The 14,426-nt window shown below is 42.4% G+C and overlaps 1 protein-coding gene and 1 non-coding gene across 2 annotated transcripts in view; both read left to right on the top strand.

Annotated features, from left to right (window-relative positions):
* CDS2 (CDP-diacylglycerol synthase 2) overlaps positions 1-14,426 on the top strand; it is a 45,198-nt gene that overhangs the window by 27,533 nt on the left and 3,239 nt on the right. The window contains exons 2-11 of the mRNA XM_040247913.1: positions 999-1,135; positions 2,387-2,483; positions 3,224-3,321; positions 5,323-5,462; positions 7,258-7,316; positions 7,955-8,037; positions 11,078-11,165; positions 11,648-11,716; positions 12,599-12,751; positions 14,273-14,392. Coding sequence (XP_040103847.1) covers positions 999-1,135; positions 2,387-2,483; positions 3,224-3,321; positions 5,323-5,462; positions 7,258-7,316; positions 7,955-8,037; positions 11,078-11,165; positions 11,648-11,716; positions 12,599-12,751; positions 14,273-14,392 — 1,044 coding nt within the window. The remainder of the gene's footprint in view (positions 1-998; positions 1,136-2,386; positions 2,484-3,223; positions 3,322-5,322; positions 5,463-7,257; positions 7,317-7,954; positions 8,038-11,077; positions 11,166-11,647; positions 11,717-12,598; positions 12,752-14,272; positions 14,393-14,426) is intronic.
* LOC120869664 lies at positions 6,838-6,943 on the top strand. Its single transcript, XR_005722628.1, has one exon. It is a non-coding gene; the product is annotated as a small nucleolar RNA U6-53/MBII-28 (small nucleolar RNA).

Genomic DNA, 14,426 nt, shown 5'->3' with positions numbered 1-14,426 from the left:
TTGTTCAATTTGAAAAAAAGATACAGCTTTTTGTCTGTGTATGTAATGAAATCTTTGATTTGGTGAAACATCCTATTGCCATTACCAGTTTACTTTGTTCTGAATCACTTAACTGAAGAATTAAATGGATTCTGAGATGCTTAAATAAAAGGAAATGTAGTGGAATGAACACATTAAAGTCAGAGACCTGTTATAGGAGATTTGGGGCCAACTATTGAATTTCTCAGAGCCCCTGTTTCTTCATTTATAAATAGTGATCTTGCTGTTTGCCTTTCTTTCCTTCCATAACTGCCCAAATGTTCACAGGTACAGGAAATACTCTCAAAATTCTGAAGGGCTACTCAAATGCAGTGTAGTATCATGACTTTGATTCCAAGTGATTTGATTTCTCTTGCACCTCTTCTCACAGGATCTATTCTAAATTCCCCTAAGAAATAAAAGCTCGGTACTTTGGCTGGAGGACCTGTTGCTGGCATGCTCTGGTCCCTTCATGCAGGCTGGGGAGCAGGCTGAGTTCCTGTAGGCATTTCCTTACGTGACTGTGACCTGGTGGCAACTCAGTGAGTTACACCGAAGTGTCTGCTGACACCCAGGCCTGGTGGCAGGGAGAGGGCAGTGGTACACACCAGTCCTGGTGAAGTGTTGACTAGAGTTAGTGGTCCCTTAGGGCTTCCGCACCTGACTGGGGCTGGCCTCCTCACATGGTGGTCTTGTGAAGCCTGGAAGTAACACCACGGGTTTTCAGGAGCTCTGTTGCAGGGGGCAGTAGCCTGCATACCCAGCTTCTCCCGGGAGCCTGTCCAGAGCCACTAGTTGTCCCGTGGCTCCAAGAGTCCACAGCTTATTGTGGTATTGTGGCAGAGCAGGGGCTATTCCCTGTGTGACTTAGTGTTGGTGGAGAGGCCTTTTCAAAAGTAGATGGGTCCTTTTGGATGTCGACACCCAGTATCCTACTCAGTGCTTTAGATCTTTCCCTCTTCTGTTTTTCTTCTGTGCAGGAGTCAGAGTCAGAAGCAAAGGCAGATGGAGAGACTGCATCAGACAGTGAAAGCCGAGTGGAAGCTGCCACCCTACCACCCTCTGCAGATGATACCCCAGAGGTTCTCAACAGGGCCCTTTCCAACTTGTCTTCAAGGTAGCTTGGCTTAATCATGCAAGTGCTTGCTGAGGGCTCTGGGTCTCCGAGTGTCATAGAAGACCTGAAGCCCTTAGAGAGCCCACACTCTTGTAGCAGGAGCCCACATCTGTTAAAGTGTGAGGCCCAGACCTGTCCACTTTCATTGGTTACAGTCGCCCCTGCCTCTGCTTAAGGCTCCATTGAGAGTCATTGAGTGCTTACCAGTGACTGCAAGCACAACCTGAGTGGATCTGGCCCTTGAAGGGTACCCTAGGCTGGCTGGGAGGTACTGTCCAAAGAGCAGGAATACATGGACATAGGAGTAGTCACTGATAGCACATGAAGATAAATGGTCCTTGGGGTTTGTGACTAATGGGCAGGCTGCTTTCCACTGAGGAGCCTAAATTTCTAGTTCAGAGTTCAGTTTTCCTTCTCCCCCACACGTCTGTTTTGGACAGTCCTTAAATTCTTCTGTAGGAATTAAGAAACATCTCAACTTTGGTGAATTCAGGGTTACAGTTTTGGTCCCTTGAGATTCTGGGCCTTCTGATACCAGCTGTGTGGGCAGACAAACTATAAGACCCCAAAACATTATGTAAAAGTGTGCCTGGGCACGCCTCCCACACATTTGTCCTTTTGAAAGGCTGCATTGTGCAAGTGATTAAGATCACGGGTTCTGGAGCCACGTTGGTTCCCAGGATTCTGTTCCCAGCTTAAGCACGTCACAGGGTGTCATCTGTACATCCACTTCCTCATCTGTAAAAGCTAGTAGTATGCAGGGTTGAATCAGTTAATACACATGACAGTCCATGTAGAAGTGCCAGGTGTGATAGCTGTTATCACCACCGTGTTTGATACTGTTATTACCGTAGTGATGCAGGAGCAGAGAAATGTAGGATTCTGCTGCAGGAAAAATGTTAATAGTTTTTTCTCGAGACGCCCATAGAAGCCATCTAAATAGATACATAAGAGCGGGGCGGGCAGACATTACCTTTCCCTTGGGATTTTTGCCTGATTCCTTCATTAAAAAACAAGTTGGGTGTATTTTTATGCAAGCCTTGAGCACTTGCTGAGTTTTGCTCTGATGAGGTGAGGTGACCTGCTTCTTCCAGAATATAGCTACTGCCTCTGTCAAGGTGAAAGACATACTCCTGGAAAGCATTCACCTCAGAGCGCTCTTATCCCAGAAAGAACCATCCCCTTTGAGTTTGTGCTTCAGTTCTTTTGGGCTCCTAACATGTTTTCTCCTTCCCTTCTTCTCTAACTTAGATGGAAGAACTGGTGGGTGAGAGGCATCCTGACTTTGGCGATGATTGCATTTTTCTTCATTATCATTTACTTGGGACCAATGGTTTTAATGATGATTGTAAGTGCCATTTACTTGCTTTTTTAGTTTTACCTTCAGTTTTCCCTGCATGTCTAGTCATTTTAAGTGCCAGGTGTTGGGTTGGTTTTGGGAATCACTGCTCAGACCACATCCGCCTTAGAATAACTATGATTTCTCACCTTCCGGCAGCCAACTAGAGGGCCATTGGCACGGGCCAGTTGTAGGTGATTAAAGATCACTTTAAAATTTGATTTTAGTACTTCAGCTCTTTGGTCAAACTGGGAACCTGGCTATGATTCTGTGTGACTCTTGATTTTGTTTCTTGTTTTCCTGGGGCCTCCCTCATAAGCTTAGGACTTTTGATATAAGATTCCAGTCCACGGTACTTTTCTCTGAGTCTTCCCATTGTCATAGACAACATCAAATGACTATACAACTGATGACTGAGCAGAGCAGTTTGGGACTTTTCAAGTATGTATTTTTATTCAGAGTCAAAAGTGGAAGAGATGGAGGCGGGGGATTCGACAATAAAAAGTTAATAAGAGTTTCAGAAGCATATGTTTATTGTGAGAAGTTGGATCTGCTCTGTGTGACTTAAAGGGCCTCCCAACCCTGTTGAGTGATGTGAGAGAAAGGAGGGGAACAGAATCACTGGAGGGCTGACATTGTTCTTAAATATAGTGGTTTTTCCTGAAAACCTATGACCTGTTGGTTTCTGTTTCCACAGATCATAAGAACTGAGGAGACAGCAAGTGTTTTAATTCTTTTGTGTCCTGCAGGTGATGTGTGTTCAGATTAAGTGTTTCCATGAAATTATCACTATTGGCTACAATGTGTACCACTCCTATGACCTGCCCTGGTTCAGAACCCTCAGCTGGTAAGCTCTCTAGCCCCACAGAGACCTTTAACAGGTTTGGACAAACGTTTTGTGGTAGGTAGTTACAGTCGTGGTTGGAGGGAGGGGTTGACGGCCATGGACCTTCACAGCACCTTTGAGACCAAAGTATTGCCTAGGTCACACTGAATGGCTGGCTTGGAAAGAGTGGTTCTTCCTTAGAAGAATCCAGACCAGCTGCATCAGTGACCATATTTGCATCAATATTTGGAGTCCTTAGACTGCACAGGGGCCCCCATTTTCTAGATCAGTACATTTTTTGTGCTCTGGTATCCCAGCATCCAACAACAGTCATCTGGAAGTTGTCAATGCTGGTGTTATTGTTTCTGGAACTTGGCTACCTCATCCTTAAAATAGATAGTAGAGACCTAGTCAGTGCTTTTCAACCTGTGGTTTTGGAATCCTAGTTCCTTTGAGGTTCCTTGGGTGCCAGTGGACAGGAGTGAGCCTGAATGCAGAGGATCTGGGCTCCTCAGAGGAGCTCTGCTTTCTCCTCCTAAGAAAGGGCTTGAATGTCCTTAGGTTTTTTTTTTTTTGGCTGTGTTATGTGGCATGTAGGATCTTAGTTCCTTGCTTAGGGAGTGAACCTGGGCCTGGCCAGTGAGAGCAAGTCCTAACCATTGGACTGCCAAAGAATTCTGGGCTTGTCTGTCTGGAAGCCAGAACAAAACCTGTAGTGCAGATGGTGTCCAAGACACCTTCCTGATCTGAAACCCTTTGCTGTATTGACCACACTCTTCCGAGGTGGTGATGTGTGAACAGAACATTGTGTAGTACTAAGAAGACTTAGGGCAGATACAGACTCCTCTCACTATGCTGTGCTGGGTCTTGGGCATTGATTTCATAACTTACCAGTCTAGAGAGTAGTGTTTTGGGCCCCAGCAACTTGGTTATGGCCAAGGGAGCTGACATGCTCATATTTGGGCTGGACACATCCTTCTCAGGGATGCTTCCTTGTCACCCAGCAGCATAAGCTGCCTTGCAGTCGCCACAGGGCCAGTGCCTGCCCCCTGCCTGCGCCCTAGGTTTCTCTTGTGGGTCTCCTATAGCTGGCAAGCAATGTTAAGAATTTTATTAACATATTCAGGATGTTTGACCCCTGACTGTGGTCACTGTTCAAAGAAAGTGTTTTTCAAGTAACAGAAAACAAAGCTTGTTTGGGAGTTCTTGAACTTCCACGGAAGAGATAAGAGAAGCTCTCCCCTTTTTTTGATGTCTGGATATTTATTGAGTGTTCAGACTTGGGTTGCTCATTCTCATACTCAGAAACACTAGTGAAGCTGCACATGTATATGGACCATGGCTTCTCCCTCTAGTTGAGGAGAGAGGTTATAAACAAGTGAAGAATTAATGCTACTGAAAGATTTGTGTGTCAGAGCCGGGCATCAGAGAGGAAGACAGTCTGAGATGAAGCATAATTAATGGCTTAGTGAAAAGAACAAGTATTTTGCACTATAGAAATACAGGCAGGGGAGGCAGATACCACATGCGATCATGCAGGGTTTTATGAAGACAATGGTATTTGAACAATGAATGATAAAGTGGGTAAGTGAAGAGGATGTTCCGGGCAGGGAGAAGAAAGGAACCAAGCAGACAGACAGCCAGCCAGAGAAATTTCGTTTTAATAGGCATGCAGAGTTCCTATCAGGAAGAGTGGAAGTAAGGCCAAGGAGGCAGGGTGAGGTACGTTTCTGGGGGTTGTCTTACAGATTGAGTGTTAGACCTGGCAATGCTATAGAAGAGGCAGAAACTGGGTCCCAAGTTTGTGATAAATGGAGAGTGAATGAAAGCCACAAATTTCTAGATAAATATCTCACCTACAGGGTTGCCAGAGGACAGGTATCTGTGGTCTCTTTGTCCTGCTGTGAGCTGCCTGGGGGGATTCTTAGAGGTTGAGTGGACTGCTGCTCTGGTCCTAACAGCCTTGCTGTAAAGGAGGGGCCACACGTGCTCCTTTTGGCAGTGATCTATCTTCTTTAACAGGTACTTTCTGCTGTGTGTAAATTATTTCTTCTATGGCGAAACAGTGACGGATTACTTCTTCACTCTGGTCCAGAGAGAGGAGCCTCTGCGGATTCTCAGTAAATACCACCGATTCATTTCCTTTACTCTCTATCTAACAGGTATGTGTTAAGCGGCTTGCCAGTTGTTGCGTATGTCTTGTTTTTGCAAATCTGCTGAGTTGGAGTTGGGGCATTTCTTGGTTCATGTAAAGTTTTGATGACTTAACTTTGACCACACAGGGAAGCAGAACTAAAGATTCTGCCTTACATGAGCTGTAGTAGCTCTTTACTAAGAGAAATGAGGCTGAGGGGCTTGTGTGGTTGTGGGGGCTGTAGTTTGTGCCACCTGTCCGTGTGTTTCAGCCTCTGTTGAAGGACCCCATAGCATTGTTGTGTCCTGACTCTCTTGTTGGCAGAGATTCTGCAGTGTGACAGAACAAAATCATCCAGAAACTTGTATTTAAAAAAGGACTTTTCATTGACATATACACACTATTGTATATAAAATAGATAACTAATAAGAACTTACTGTATAGCACAGGGAACTCTGTGATGACCTATATGGGAAAAGGATCTAAAAGGTGGACATATGTATATATATATAACTGATTCACTTTGCCAGACACCTGAAACTAACACAGTGTTGTAAATCAACTATATTCCAATAAAAATTAATTTTAAAAAAGGGACACTATAGTGCATTAGAAATCTTATTGATTTGGGTTTTAAAAGACCTGTGACTTCAGAAGAGCCAGGAGCTTACTCTTTGACCTCTCCTGTAACCTAGAATTAAAATGGCAGAGTTACTGTGAGGATTTGATAAGCTATATTGAAATTTGACAACTGGTAAACTGCTCCATCAATCTAAACTCAGTTGAGACTATACATGAGTTCAAATAATGCTAATAATGTTCTTCATGGTTACTCTGAAAACCAGTTTGAGGCATATGGGAAATTTGTTCTGACTCTGACCTAAATTTCAGTCTGACCTATTTTTTCATCAACTTGATAGTGATACTTGGCTCTCTGAATGACACCGGGCTACTGAATATGAAGTCTACTGCTGAGAGGTCTGATGTGTTGAGGATAGTCAGAAAGCATGCCTCAGAGCCTGGAAGCAGCCCCACAAAGGGAGGCCAGAGGTCTAGAACAGTGATATGCTCTCTTCTGGGCAGGGCTACTTTTGAGGGACCCAGCACACTTGTGGGTAAAATCCATTTTCTTCCTAGAGGTTTTAGTCATGTGGATCAGTAGGAGAGAGATGCAAAGATGACCTTGGCCTTATACCATGTGGATCCCCATTCTGCCAGACCTATTCTTGAGGATAGAGATTGGTTTCTTAAGATAGTAATATTACAGGTTTTGGGGGCTGTGGAGTCTCTACTCCAGCTCCTTAGTTCTGCTATTGTAGCACAAAAGAAACCCTGGATAACTTGTAAACAAATAGTTATGGCTGTGTTCTCATAAAAGTTTGTTTATAAAAACAGGCAACTAACCTCAATGATGAGTTGCCATGCTAATAACTGAGCTACCAGCTAGGGCAGTGTTGCCCTGCTTTGGGTGCCAGTGAGTTTAACAACAACAACAAAATACTGGCAGCCGGCCTGACCATTATCAGCCCCTGTTCTAGAATCAAAACATTTCTATCTGGTGAACAGTATCCTAAGTTGAGTGTAATCTGTAAAATTTTAAAATATTGTCTTCTTTGATTGTCTTGAAGTAGTCATTTTTCCCTTCTGACTGCCCATCTGAATAGCTGATTTTGTTCCCTTGGGCAGTGGATTTGTGCCCTGGTTAGCTGTTGCCAGGAAATTAGCAAAGGACCATATGACACAGCTAAAGGAAATGACTAGGACAAAGATAAGTGCAGAATGTGATTCATTTTGCCCTTTCTCTTCCTTCCTTCTCAAACTAGGATTCTGCATGTTTGTGCTGAGTCTGGTCAAGAAGCATTATCGATTGCAGTTCTACATGGTAAGGGTAGTGTCAAAATGGGTCAGTGTCAAAACTCTTGATATAAGTGAAATTCTGCGGAAATTCCACAGGCCTCTCATCCTTTCTGTGATAAATCAGAACTTTGGAATATAGTCTCTTCTTGTGCATCTGAAACCTGGAGGGTGAAAGAGGCATCCTCTGTGAAGTTTGGTGGCTTCTTACCCACCTAGGCCTAATCACTGTTATATACCCTAAGCAGTCTCTCTCGTCAGGATCTGAGTATGGCCGCTAGGTAAGGCTCTAGGTAAAGCTTTAGACATTGAACATAGATATCCTACCTGCTATATTGCTCCCTCAACTTAAAAACACCCCCTCTCTGAATGTACTAATCTCTCAGTAAATACTTACTAAGAAAACAAGAAGTACCCAGGCTTTTGGAGCATAAAAGCACTAACTGGTGGACCACATGCACCCTCCTTTTGTTGGGAACTGTAGCTGGGAAACATAGTTCTTCTCGAGGCCTATTCTGTAGCTTTTCGTTTCCAGTAAGACAGATACAGCAGCAGATATCTTTCCTACCTGTTTCTCAACAATTTTCTGTGTGGTATTAGCTATTATTTGAAGTTCCTTTCAAGGCAAATCGATAGGTAAAGTTTATCCTTTATCTTCTTTTGCAGTTTGGCTGGACCCATGTAACGTTACTGATTGTTGTAACACAGTCACATCTTGTTATCCACAACCTATTTGAAGGAATGATCTGGTGAGTGATGTTAGTGAGGGGCATTTTTCCTATTATTTTGTGGGTGTTCTTATGTATAGGAGGACTGAGAAACCCCAATTGCTAAGTTGGCGGTTCTCACCTGAGCATATCAGCAGCCCCTGCAGGCCTAGTTACAACACAGATTGCTGGGCCCTCCTTTTGATTTTCTGCCTCAGGAGCTATGGGGTGAAGCCTGAGAACTCCATTTCTAGCACCTTCCCCGGTGATGCTGACGCTGCTGGTCAGGACCTACACTTTGAGAACCACTGTTCTAAACCAACAGGTATAGGGATATTTAAAGAGTCCAGGACAGTACCACTGTACGGCAACAAATATGAAAATCTAGAAGAAAAAAATCATTTCCTGGCAAGAGGACATCGAGTAAAAGTCACAAAGAAGAAAACTTGAACAGATCAATAATTATAAAAGAGCTTTGAAAATTCCATAAGAATCTACACCTGGAAAAAGTGACCAGTGATAGCAGCTGAGTATTTATTTATTTACTTACGACTACACACAGGCTTTCTCTAGTTTTGGTGAGTCTTATCTAACCCTTAGTATTAAAGCTGATAAAAACACAGGGAGAAACAAGAATGATAAACTGATTTTTTTTTTTTTCATGATTATAGCTATACCATTCTAAATAAACTATAGCAAATAGAATCTGGCAGTGTGTCAAAAGAATAATATACTTAGGTTTTATTCTGCAAATGCGATGATTTCAGCAAGAAATCTATCACCATTTGATAGAAATCAGTAGGTTGACTGAAGAAGCTATGCTTTTAGTGAAAATGTGAAGACATATCCTAGTGTGTAGAGCCTCTTGATGAGGGTAAAAGGAGGGTGAAAAAGCTGGCTTAAAACTCAGTATTCAAAAAACTAAGATCATGGCATCCAGTCTCATCACTTCATGGCAAATAGATGGAGAAAAAAAATGGAAACAATGACAGACTTTATTTTTTGGGCTCCAAAATCACTGCAGACTGTGACTGCAGCCATGAAATTAAAAGACACTTGTTTGTTGGAAGAAAAGCTATGACAAACCTAGACAGCATATTAAAAAGCAGAGACATCACTTTGCCAACAAAGGTCTATCTAGTCAAAGCTATAGTTTTTCCAGGAGTCATGTATGGATATGAGAGTTGGACCACATTCAGTAACTTTTGAACTGTGGTTCTTGAGAAGACTCTTGAGAGTCCCTTGGATAGCAAGGAGATCAAACCAGATTTCCTAAAGGAAATTAACTCTGATATTCATTGGAAGGATGATGCTGAAGCTGAAGCTTGATGCTGAAGCCACTTGATGCGAAGAGCCAACTCATTAGAAAAGACCCTGATGCTGGGATAGATTGAGGACAGGAGGAGAAGGGGGTGACAGAGAATGAAATGGTTGGATGGCATCATCGACTCAATGGACATGAGTTTGCGCAAACTCCAGGAGATAGTGAAGGACAGGGAAGCTTAGCATGTTGCAGTCGCAAAGAGTTGGTCATGACTTAGCCACTGAACAACAGCAACAGAGATACTGAAGTACTGTGGTTAAGATCCCAGATCATGCCTTTGTTTCTTGTTCTCAGAATGAAGATGCTGTAATACCTACTGCCTGAGGAATAAATTAGTAAAAATATATAAAGAGCTTAGAACATGTAAAGACTAGCTCATCTAAATGTTAGTATTGAGTTTTAAGCCGGTTTTTTCACTCTCCTCCTTCACCCTCATCAAGAGGTTCTTTAGAGCCTTAGGGCATTATTATGTTTTAAACAATGGGAAGGCATACTCTTCCTCTCTTCCAGAGTGCTTTTAAGTAATTCCAAAGAGAGGCTCATGCTAAGTTCTCATCTTTAGGGCTAGACATACTACTTAGTTCTAGAGTGAATCATATTAAAATCTCTAATTATTGGTTTTTAGATGGAACCTTCAAGACTTGATTACAGTTGTAGAGCAGAGAATATGTGCTGGAAGCCTCAAAAAAGTAAATAATATGGGTGGTTGGGTGGATTTAGGTGCTTTAAATCTCTCCCTTAACAAACAGTGAGTCAGAAAAATAAAGCCTGTAGTTGAGGGGCTGCTGCTAAGTCACTTCAGTCGTTTCCGACTCTGTGCGACCCCATAGATGGCAGCCCACCAGGCTCCCCCTGGGATTCTCCAGGCAAGAACACTGGAGTGGGTTGCCATTTCCTTCTCCAATTCGTGAAAGTGAAGTCACTCAGTCATGTCCCACCCTCAGTGACCCCATGGACTGCAGCCTTCCAGGCTCCTCCATCCATGGGATTTTCTAGGCAAGAGTATTGGAGTGGGGTGCCATTGCCTTCTCCAAGATGAGGGGCTAGGATTTATGTATATTATGTTCAACTATAGAGGAAATTAAAAAAAATTTTTAAAGTGACTGTCAGAGAATAGAGAGTGAGAAGAGAGAGATGGTACAAGTGTGGAAACTGTCCCCCCTTTTTTTGTGGTAGGGATGATCAGACCACTAGCAGAAGGAGAGAGAGGATAAATCTGGCTATATGCACTTACATATCAAATCTTGGTCTTGCTGTCTGTGTAGTCCTGGTGGAAAGTTTGGCTTATTAGAGCTAGTAATAAACAGTAAAAAAAAAAAAAAAAAAAGAAAAGTCAATTATGAAATAGATAATAAATGTAACAGAATAATGGAAGTAACTACTAGAAGAAGAGTCAGAAATGATTAAAAGTAGTTATTTTGGAGAATGGAGATAGGAATAGGAGAAAGAAAGACAACTTTTAATTTTTTCTTTTCTGTATACTTAAAAATTTTATATTACTTTGTAATGAAAAAAGAACATGACATTTTATATAGAATACACCTCCATTGATTCAGTAGTCATTCAGTAAACTTTCTAATGCTAGGTGTGCCAGGTACTTGGTGGCGTTTTTTTTTTTTTCCTTTTAAACTTATTCCTTAATGGGTAATAAGTACTATGTGGTTATTTTGGTACTGAAATTTGTGAGTAGCATTGTTTTGTGGACTTTGGAGGTATCGTCTTGGTAGAGTTGATTCTTACTTTGGTTTAATTTCCCAGGTTCATTGTCCCCATTTCTTGTGTGATCTGTAATGACATTATGGCCTATATGTTTGGCTTCTTCTTTGGTCGGACCCCACTCATCAAGGTAAACGGATCCCCCTAACATGGACCAGTACTGTGAGGTGAGGGCAGTGCTTTCAAGTAGATCAGCTTGGGAGACAGAAGAGATCTGCCTGGCGTGTACATCTTCATGTCATCCTGGGGAAAGGCTAGTAATAAAGAAAAGCCAAAGGAAGACTTAACAATTACTTTTGTGGAAAAAAATAAAGAGCTGACAGAGAAAATATTTTATAGACAGTGTAGGTACACTTTTGGGGCTTTGGTCTGAATTTGAATGTTGTCATTTAATTAGTTTACTGTTTCATAATTAAATTATTTGACCAATTGAAACAGAAAGGACACGGAGGGTTCTCAGGCTATACAAGGAAACCAGTATGGGGTATTTTAGAAAGTGAAGTGGTTAATTGAATGAGGTTTTTTAATAGTAGAAAGACTTTAAACAATCATGATTCCCAAAGCCAGAGTTATCGAAATGCATTTTGTTAAGAACTTGCTCTCTGTCCACAGCTGTCCCCGAAGAAAACCTGGGAAGGCTTCATTGGAGGCTTCTTTGCGACCGTGGTCTTTGGCCTTCTGGTAGGTAGTGGCTCCCAGCCGGGTGAGGGTTGAGGAGAGGCCTCCCGCCCACCTTCAGAGCCCATCTCCCAAGGCCAAGGACTCTGTCCTGCTGAATGGCAGCCTTGCCCTGTAGCAGGGAGCGAGCATGGCAGGGCAGCAGCATCTGCCCTTTGTCTGCCAGGCTTCAGGCAGCGTCTTGGCAGTAGAGGAGCGGAGGCCATGCTCAGCTTGTACTCCGCTCACACTGGCGAGGCCTGGTGACACTCAGGAGATGGCGTTCACGGTCAGGCTTTTGTCACTTTCCCTGAGAGTAAGAGGTGAGGTGGGACATGCCATTCTAACCCAGATTTTCTCCAGCGTGTGCCTTGCCTGGAGGGGAGTGACTTACCACCCCTTTCTAGAGCACCATTCCCTGCTTCTGACCTTCAAGTCAGTCTCTCCCCTTTTCAGAGTTGTCTCGCTGTCCTTCAAGACTCACTCGCCCATTTAGTGGTCTTCTGCTTCTTTCCTCCTGGTTGTCGCCCTCTCACTATACTGCTCCCCTTACCACTTGTCATTTTGAATTAAGAGATCCTGAGAAAAATGAACCATAGGTTCTTCAAATAGGACAAAACTTCTTATAAGTTCTTGCCCAGATTCCTTTAGGTCTTTCCTGGATTTATTCAGGACCTGGTTGTTTGAGCAAGTATATGTGAGGCCTCAGCAGGCTGTAAGTCTCTTTTTCATTTTTTTCCAGAATTCAGGTAAATAACACCTATGGTGAAACATGAACCTCTGATTTAGTGCATAGCTTGCAATTAGGGTGCTAGGTACTGTGAGGAGCATGGCCTAACCAGGTGGCTACTGCCCAGGCAAGATGGCTGGAACTTGTCGCCTTTGTCTGTCTGTTCTCATCCTCAGCTATCCTATGTGATGTCTGGGTACAGATGTTTTGTCTGCCCTGTGGAGTACAACAATGATACCAACAGCTTCACTGTGGACTGTGAGCCCTCGGGCCTGTTTCGGCTGCAGGAGTACAACATTCCTGGGGTGATCCAATCGATCATTGGCTGGGTATGTGCCACTCCAACATGGGACAAATGATCCTTGGCTGGTTAGTGACTACAAGGAGAGAGCCCCCTCTCCACCACTGCCTTCCCTCAAAAAACCTAGCTTCTTCCCTCCCCAAAGCTGTAAACCCAGGATGGAAGAGAATTGCTTAAATCAATTCAGGCTGAGGACAGGAGATGTTTCCTCCTACCTCAAACTGTTAAGACCAGAGTTCTGAAAGTGTGCTTCTGGGTCCTGGGGCACCCTGAGATGCTTTGAGGGTATCTGTGAGATCACAGTTGTTTTCTTCATAACATAATGACATCATTTGCTTTTTTATTTTGACATCATTTGCTTTTTTATTTTGTCATCATTTGCCATGGTGGTGCAAAAGCAGTGGTGGGTAAGCCTGCTGACACCTTAGCATGAGTGGAGGCAGTGGCACCAAACTGGACTGTCATCGGATTCATTGTGCCACACACTCACAAGAAGACCTATCCAGCTTATCTTAACAGTGTCTTTGATGAAATAGTAAAATTATTAATTTTATTAAATCTTGATCCTTGACTATACATCTCCTAATACTCTGGTGCCAAAATGGGAAGTATACATAAAATACTTCTGCTGACTGCTGCAGGACAGTGCTTACCTAAAGGAAGAGTTTGTGTGCCCCTGTTTGAATTCTGAGCTGTACTGGCGGCTTTTTTATGGGGACATAAATTTTAATTGAAAAGAAATGAGAAGCTATAGGTTTTCATATAGGTTTTTGGCAGGCATTTTTCTTAAAAAAGAAATGAAGTGAGATTTGTCACTTCCAGAAAACAACTGACAGTAATTATAACCAATGATAAAATTTGGTTTTCAAGTAAAAATTAGCATCTTGGGAAGTATATACCTGCCACATAAGTTTGATAACTTCTTAAATACTTAAAGGCTTTTCTGATGGGATCTTTGGTGATTTTAACATATGACATTTTGACATTGTATGGCAAAATGTGTTTACATATGGCAGATTTATGTAACTCATTAAACCAGTATTTTTGAAATGGCCAGTGCGTGGTGTTACAGTCATACATGGATAAAATGATCTATTCAAAGTGCAGTATAGACCAATGGATTTTAATGTGAGAGTACAAAAAAATTATTGATAGGATTTCAGATTCCACATTGCACCAACTTTTTAGAAACCTATCACTTGTCAAGTTTTGGTGTAGTATCAGAAAAGAATTCCTGTAATTATCTGGAAAGACAGTGCTAAAATAATCTTTTTTCAATGATGTATCCTTGTAGGACTGGATTTTCTTCACATACTTCAAACAAAACATATTGCTGTAGATTGAACGCATAATATGTTAATGTCCTCTGTTAAGCAGTGTATTAGAGATTTAGCAGAAACAGAACTCCTAAACCAGTCTTTTTTCTAATTTTGGGGGGAGATATAGTTTCATAAAGATGTGGTTTTTTCTTTTTTTTTTTTTTTTTATGGTAACAAGTAATAAGCCTGGGCTTGCAGGCATCTGAACTGATTTCATTTGTTCTTTTTAGAAAACTGTGCGGATGTACCCCTTCCAGATTCACAGCATTGCCCTCTCTACTTTTGCCTCGCTCATTGGCCCCTTCGGAGGGTTCTTCGCTAGTGGATTCAAACGAGCCTTTAAAATCAAAGTAGGAAAACCCTTTTTGTTCCTCTTGTTGTCTC

This window comes from Oryx dammah, unplaced genomic scaffold (genome assembly GCF_014754425.2).
Source record: "Oryx dammah isolate SB20612 unplaced genomic scaffold, SCBI_Odam_1.1 HiC_scaffold_10, whole genome shotgun sequence".
Lineage (NCBI taxonomy): Eukaryota > Metazoa > Chordata > Mammalia > Artiodactyla > Bovidae > Oryx > Oryx dammah.
The sequence above is the reverse complement of the archived record's forward strand: the minus strand, read 5'-3'. Positions and strand labels throughout refer to the sequence as shown.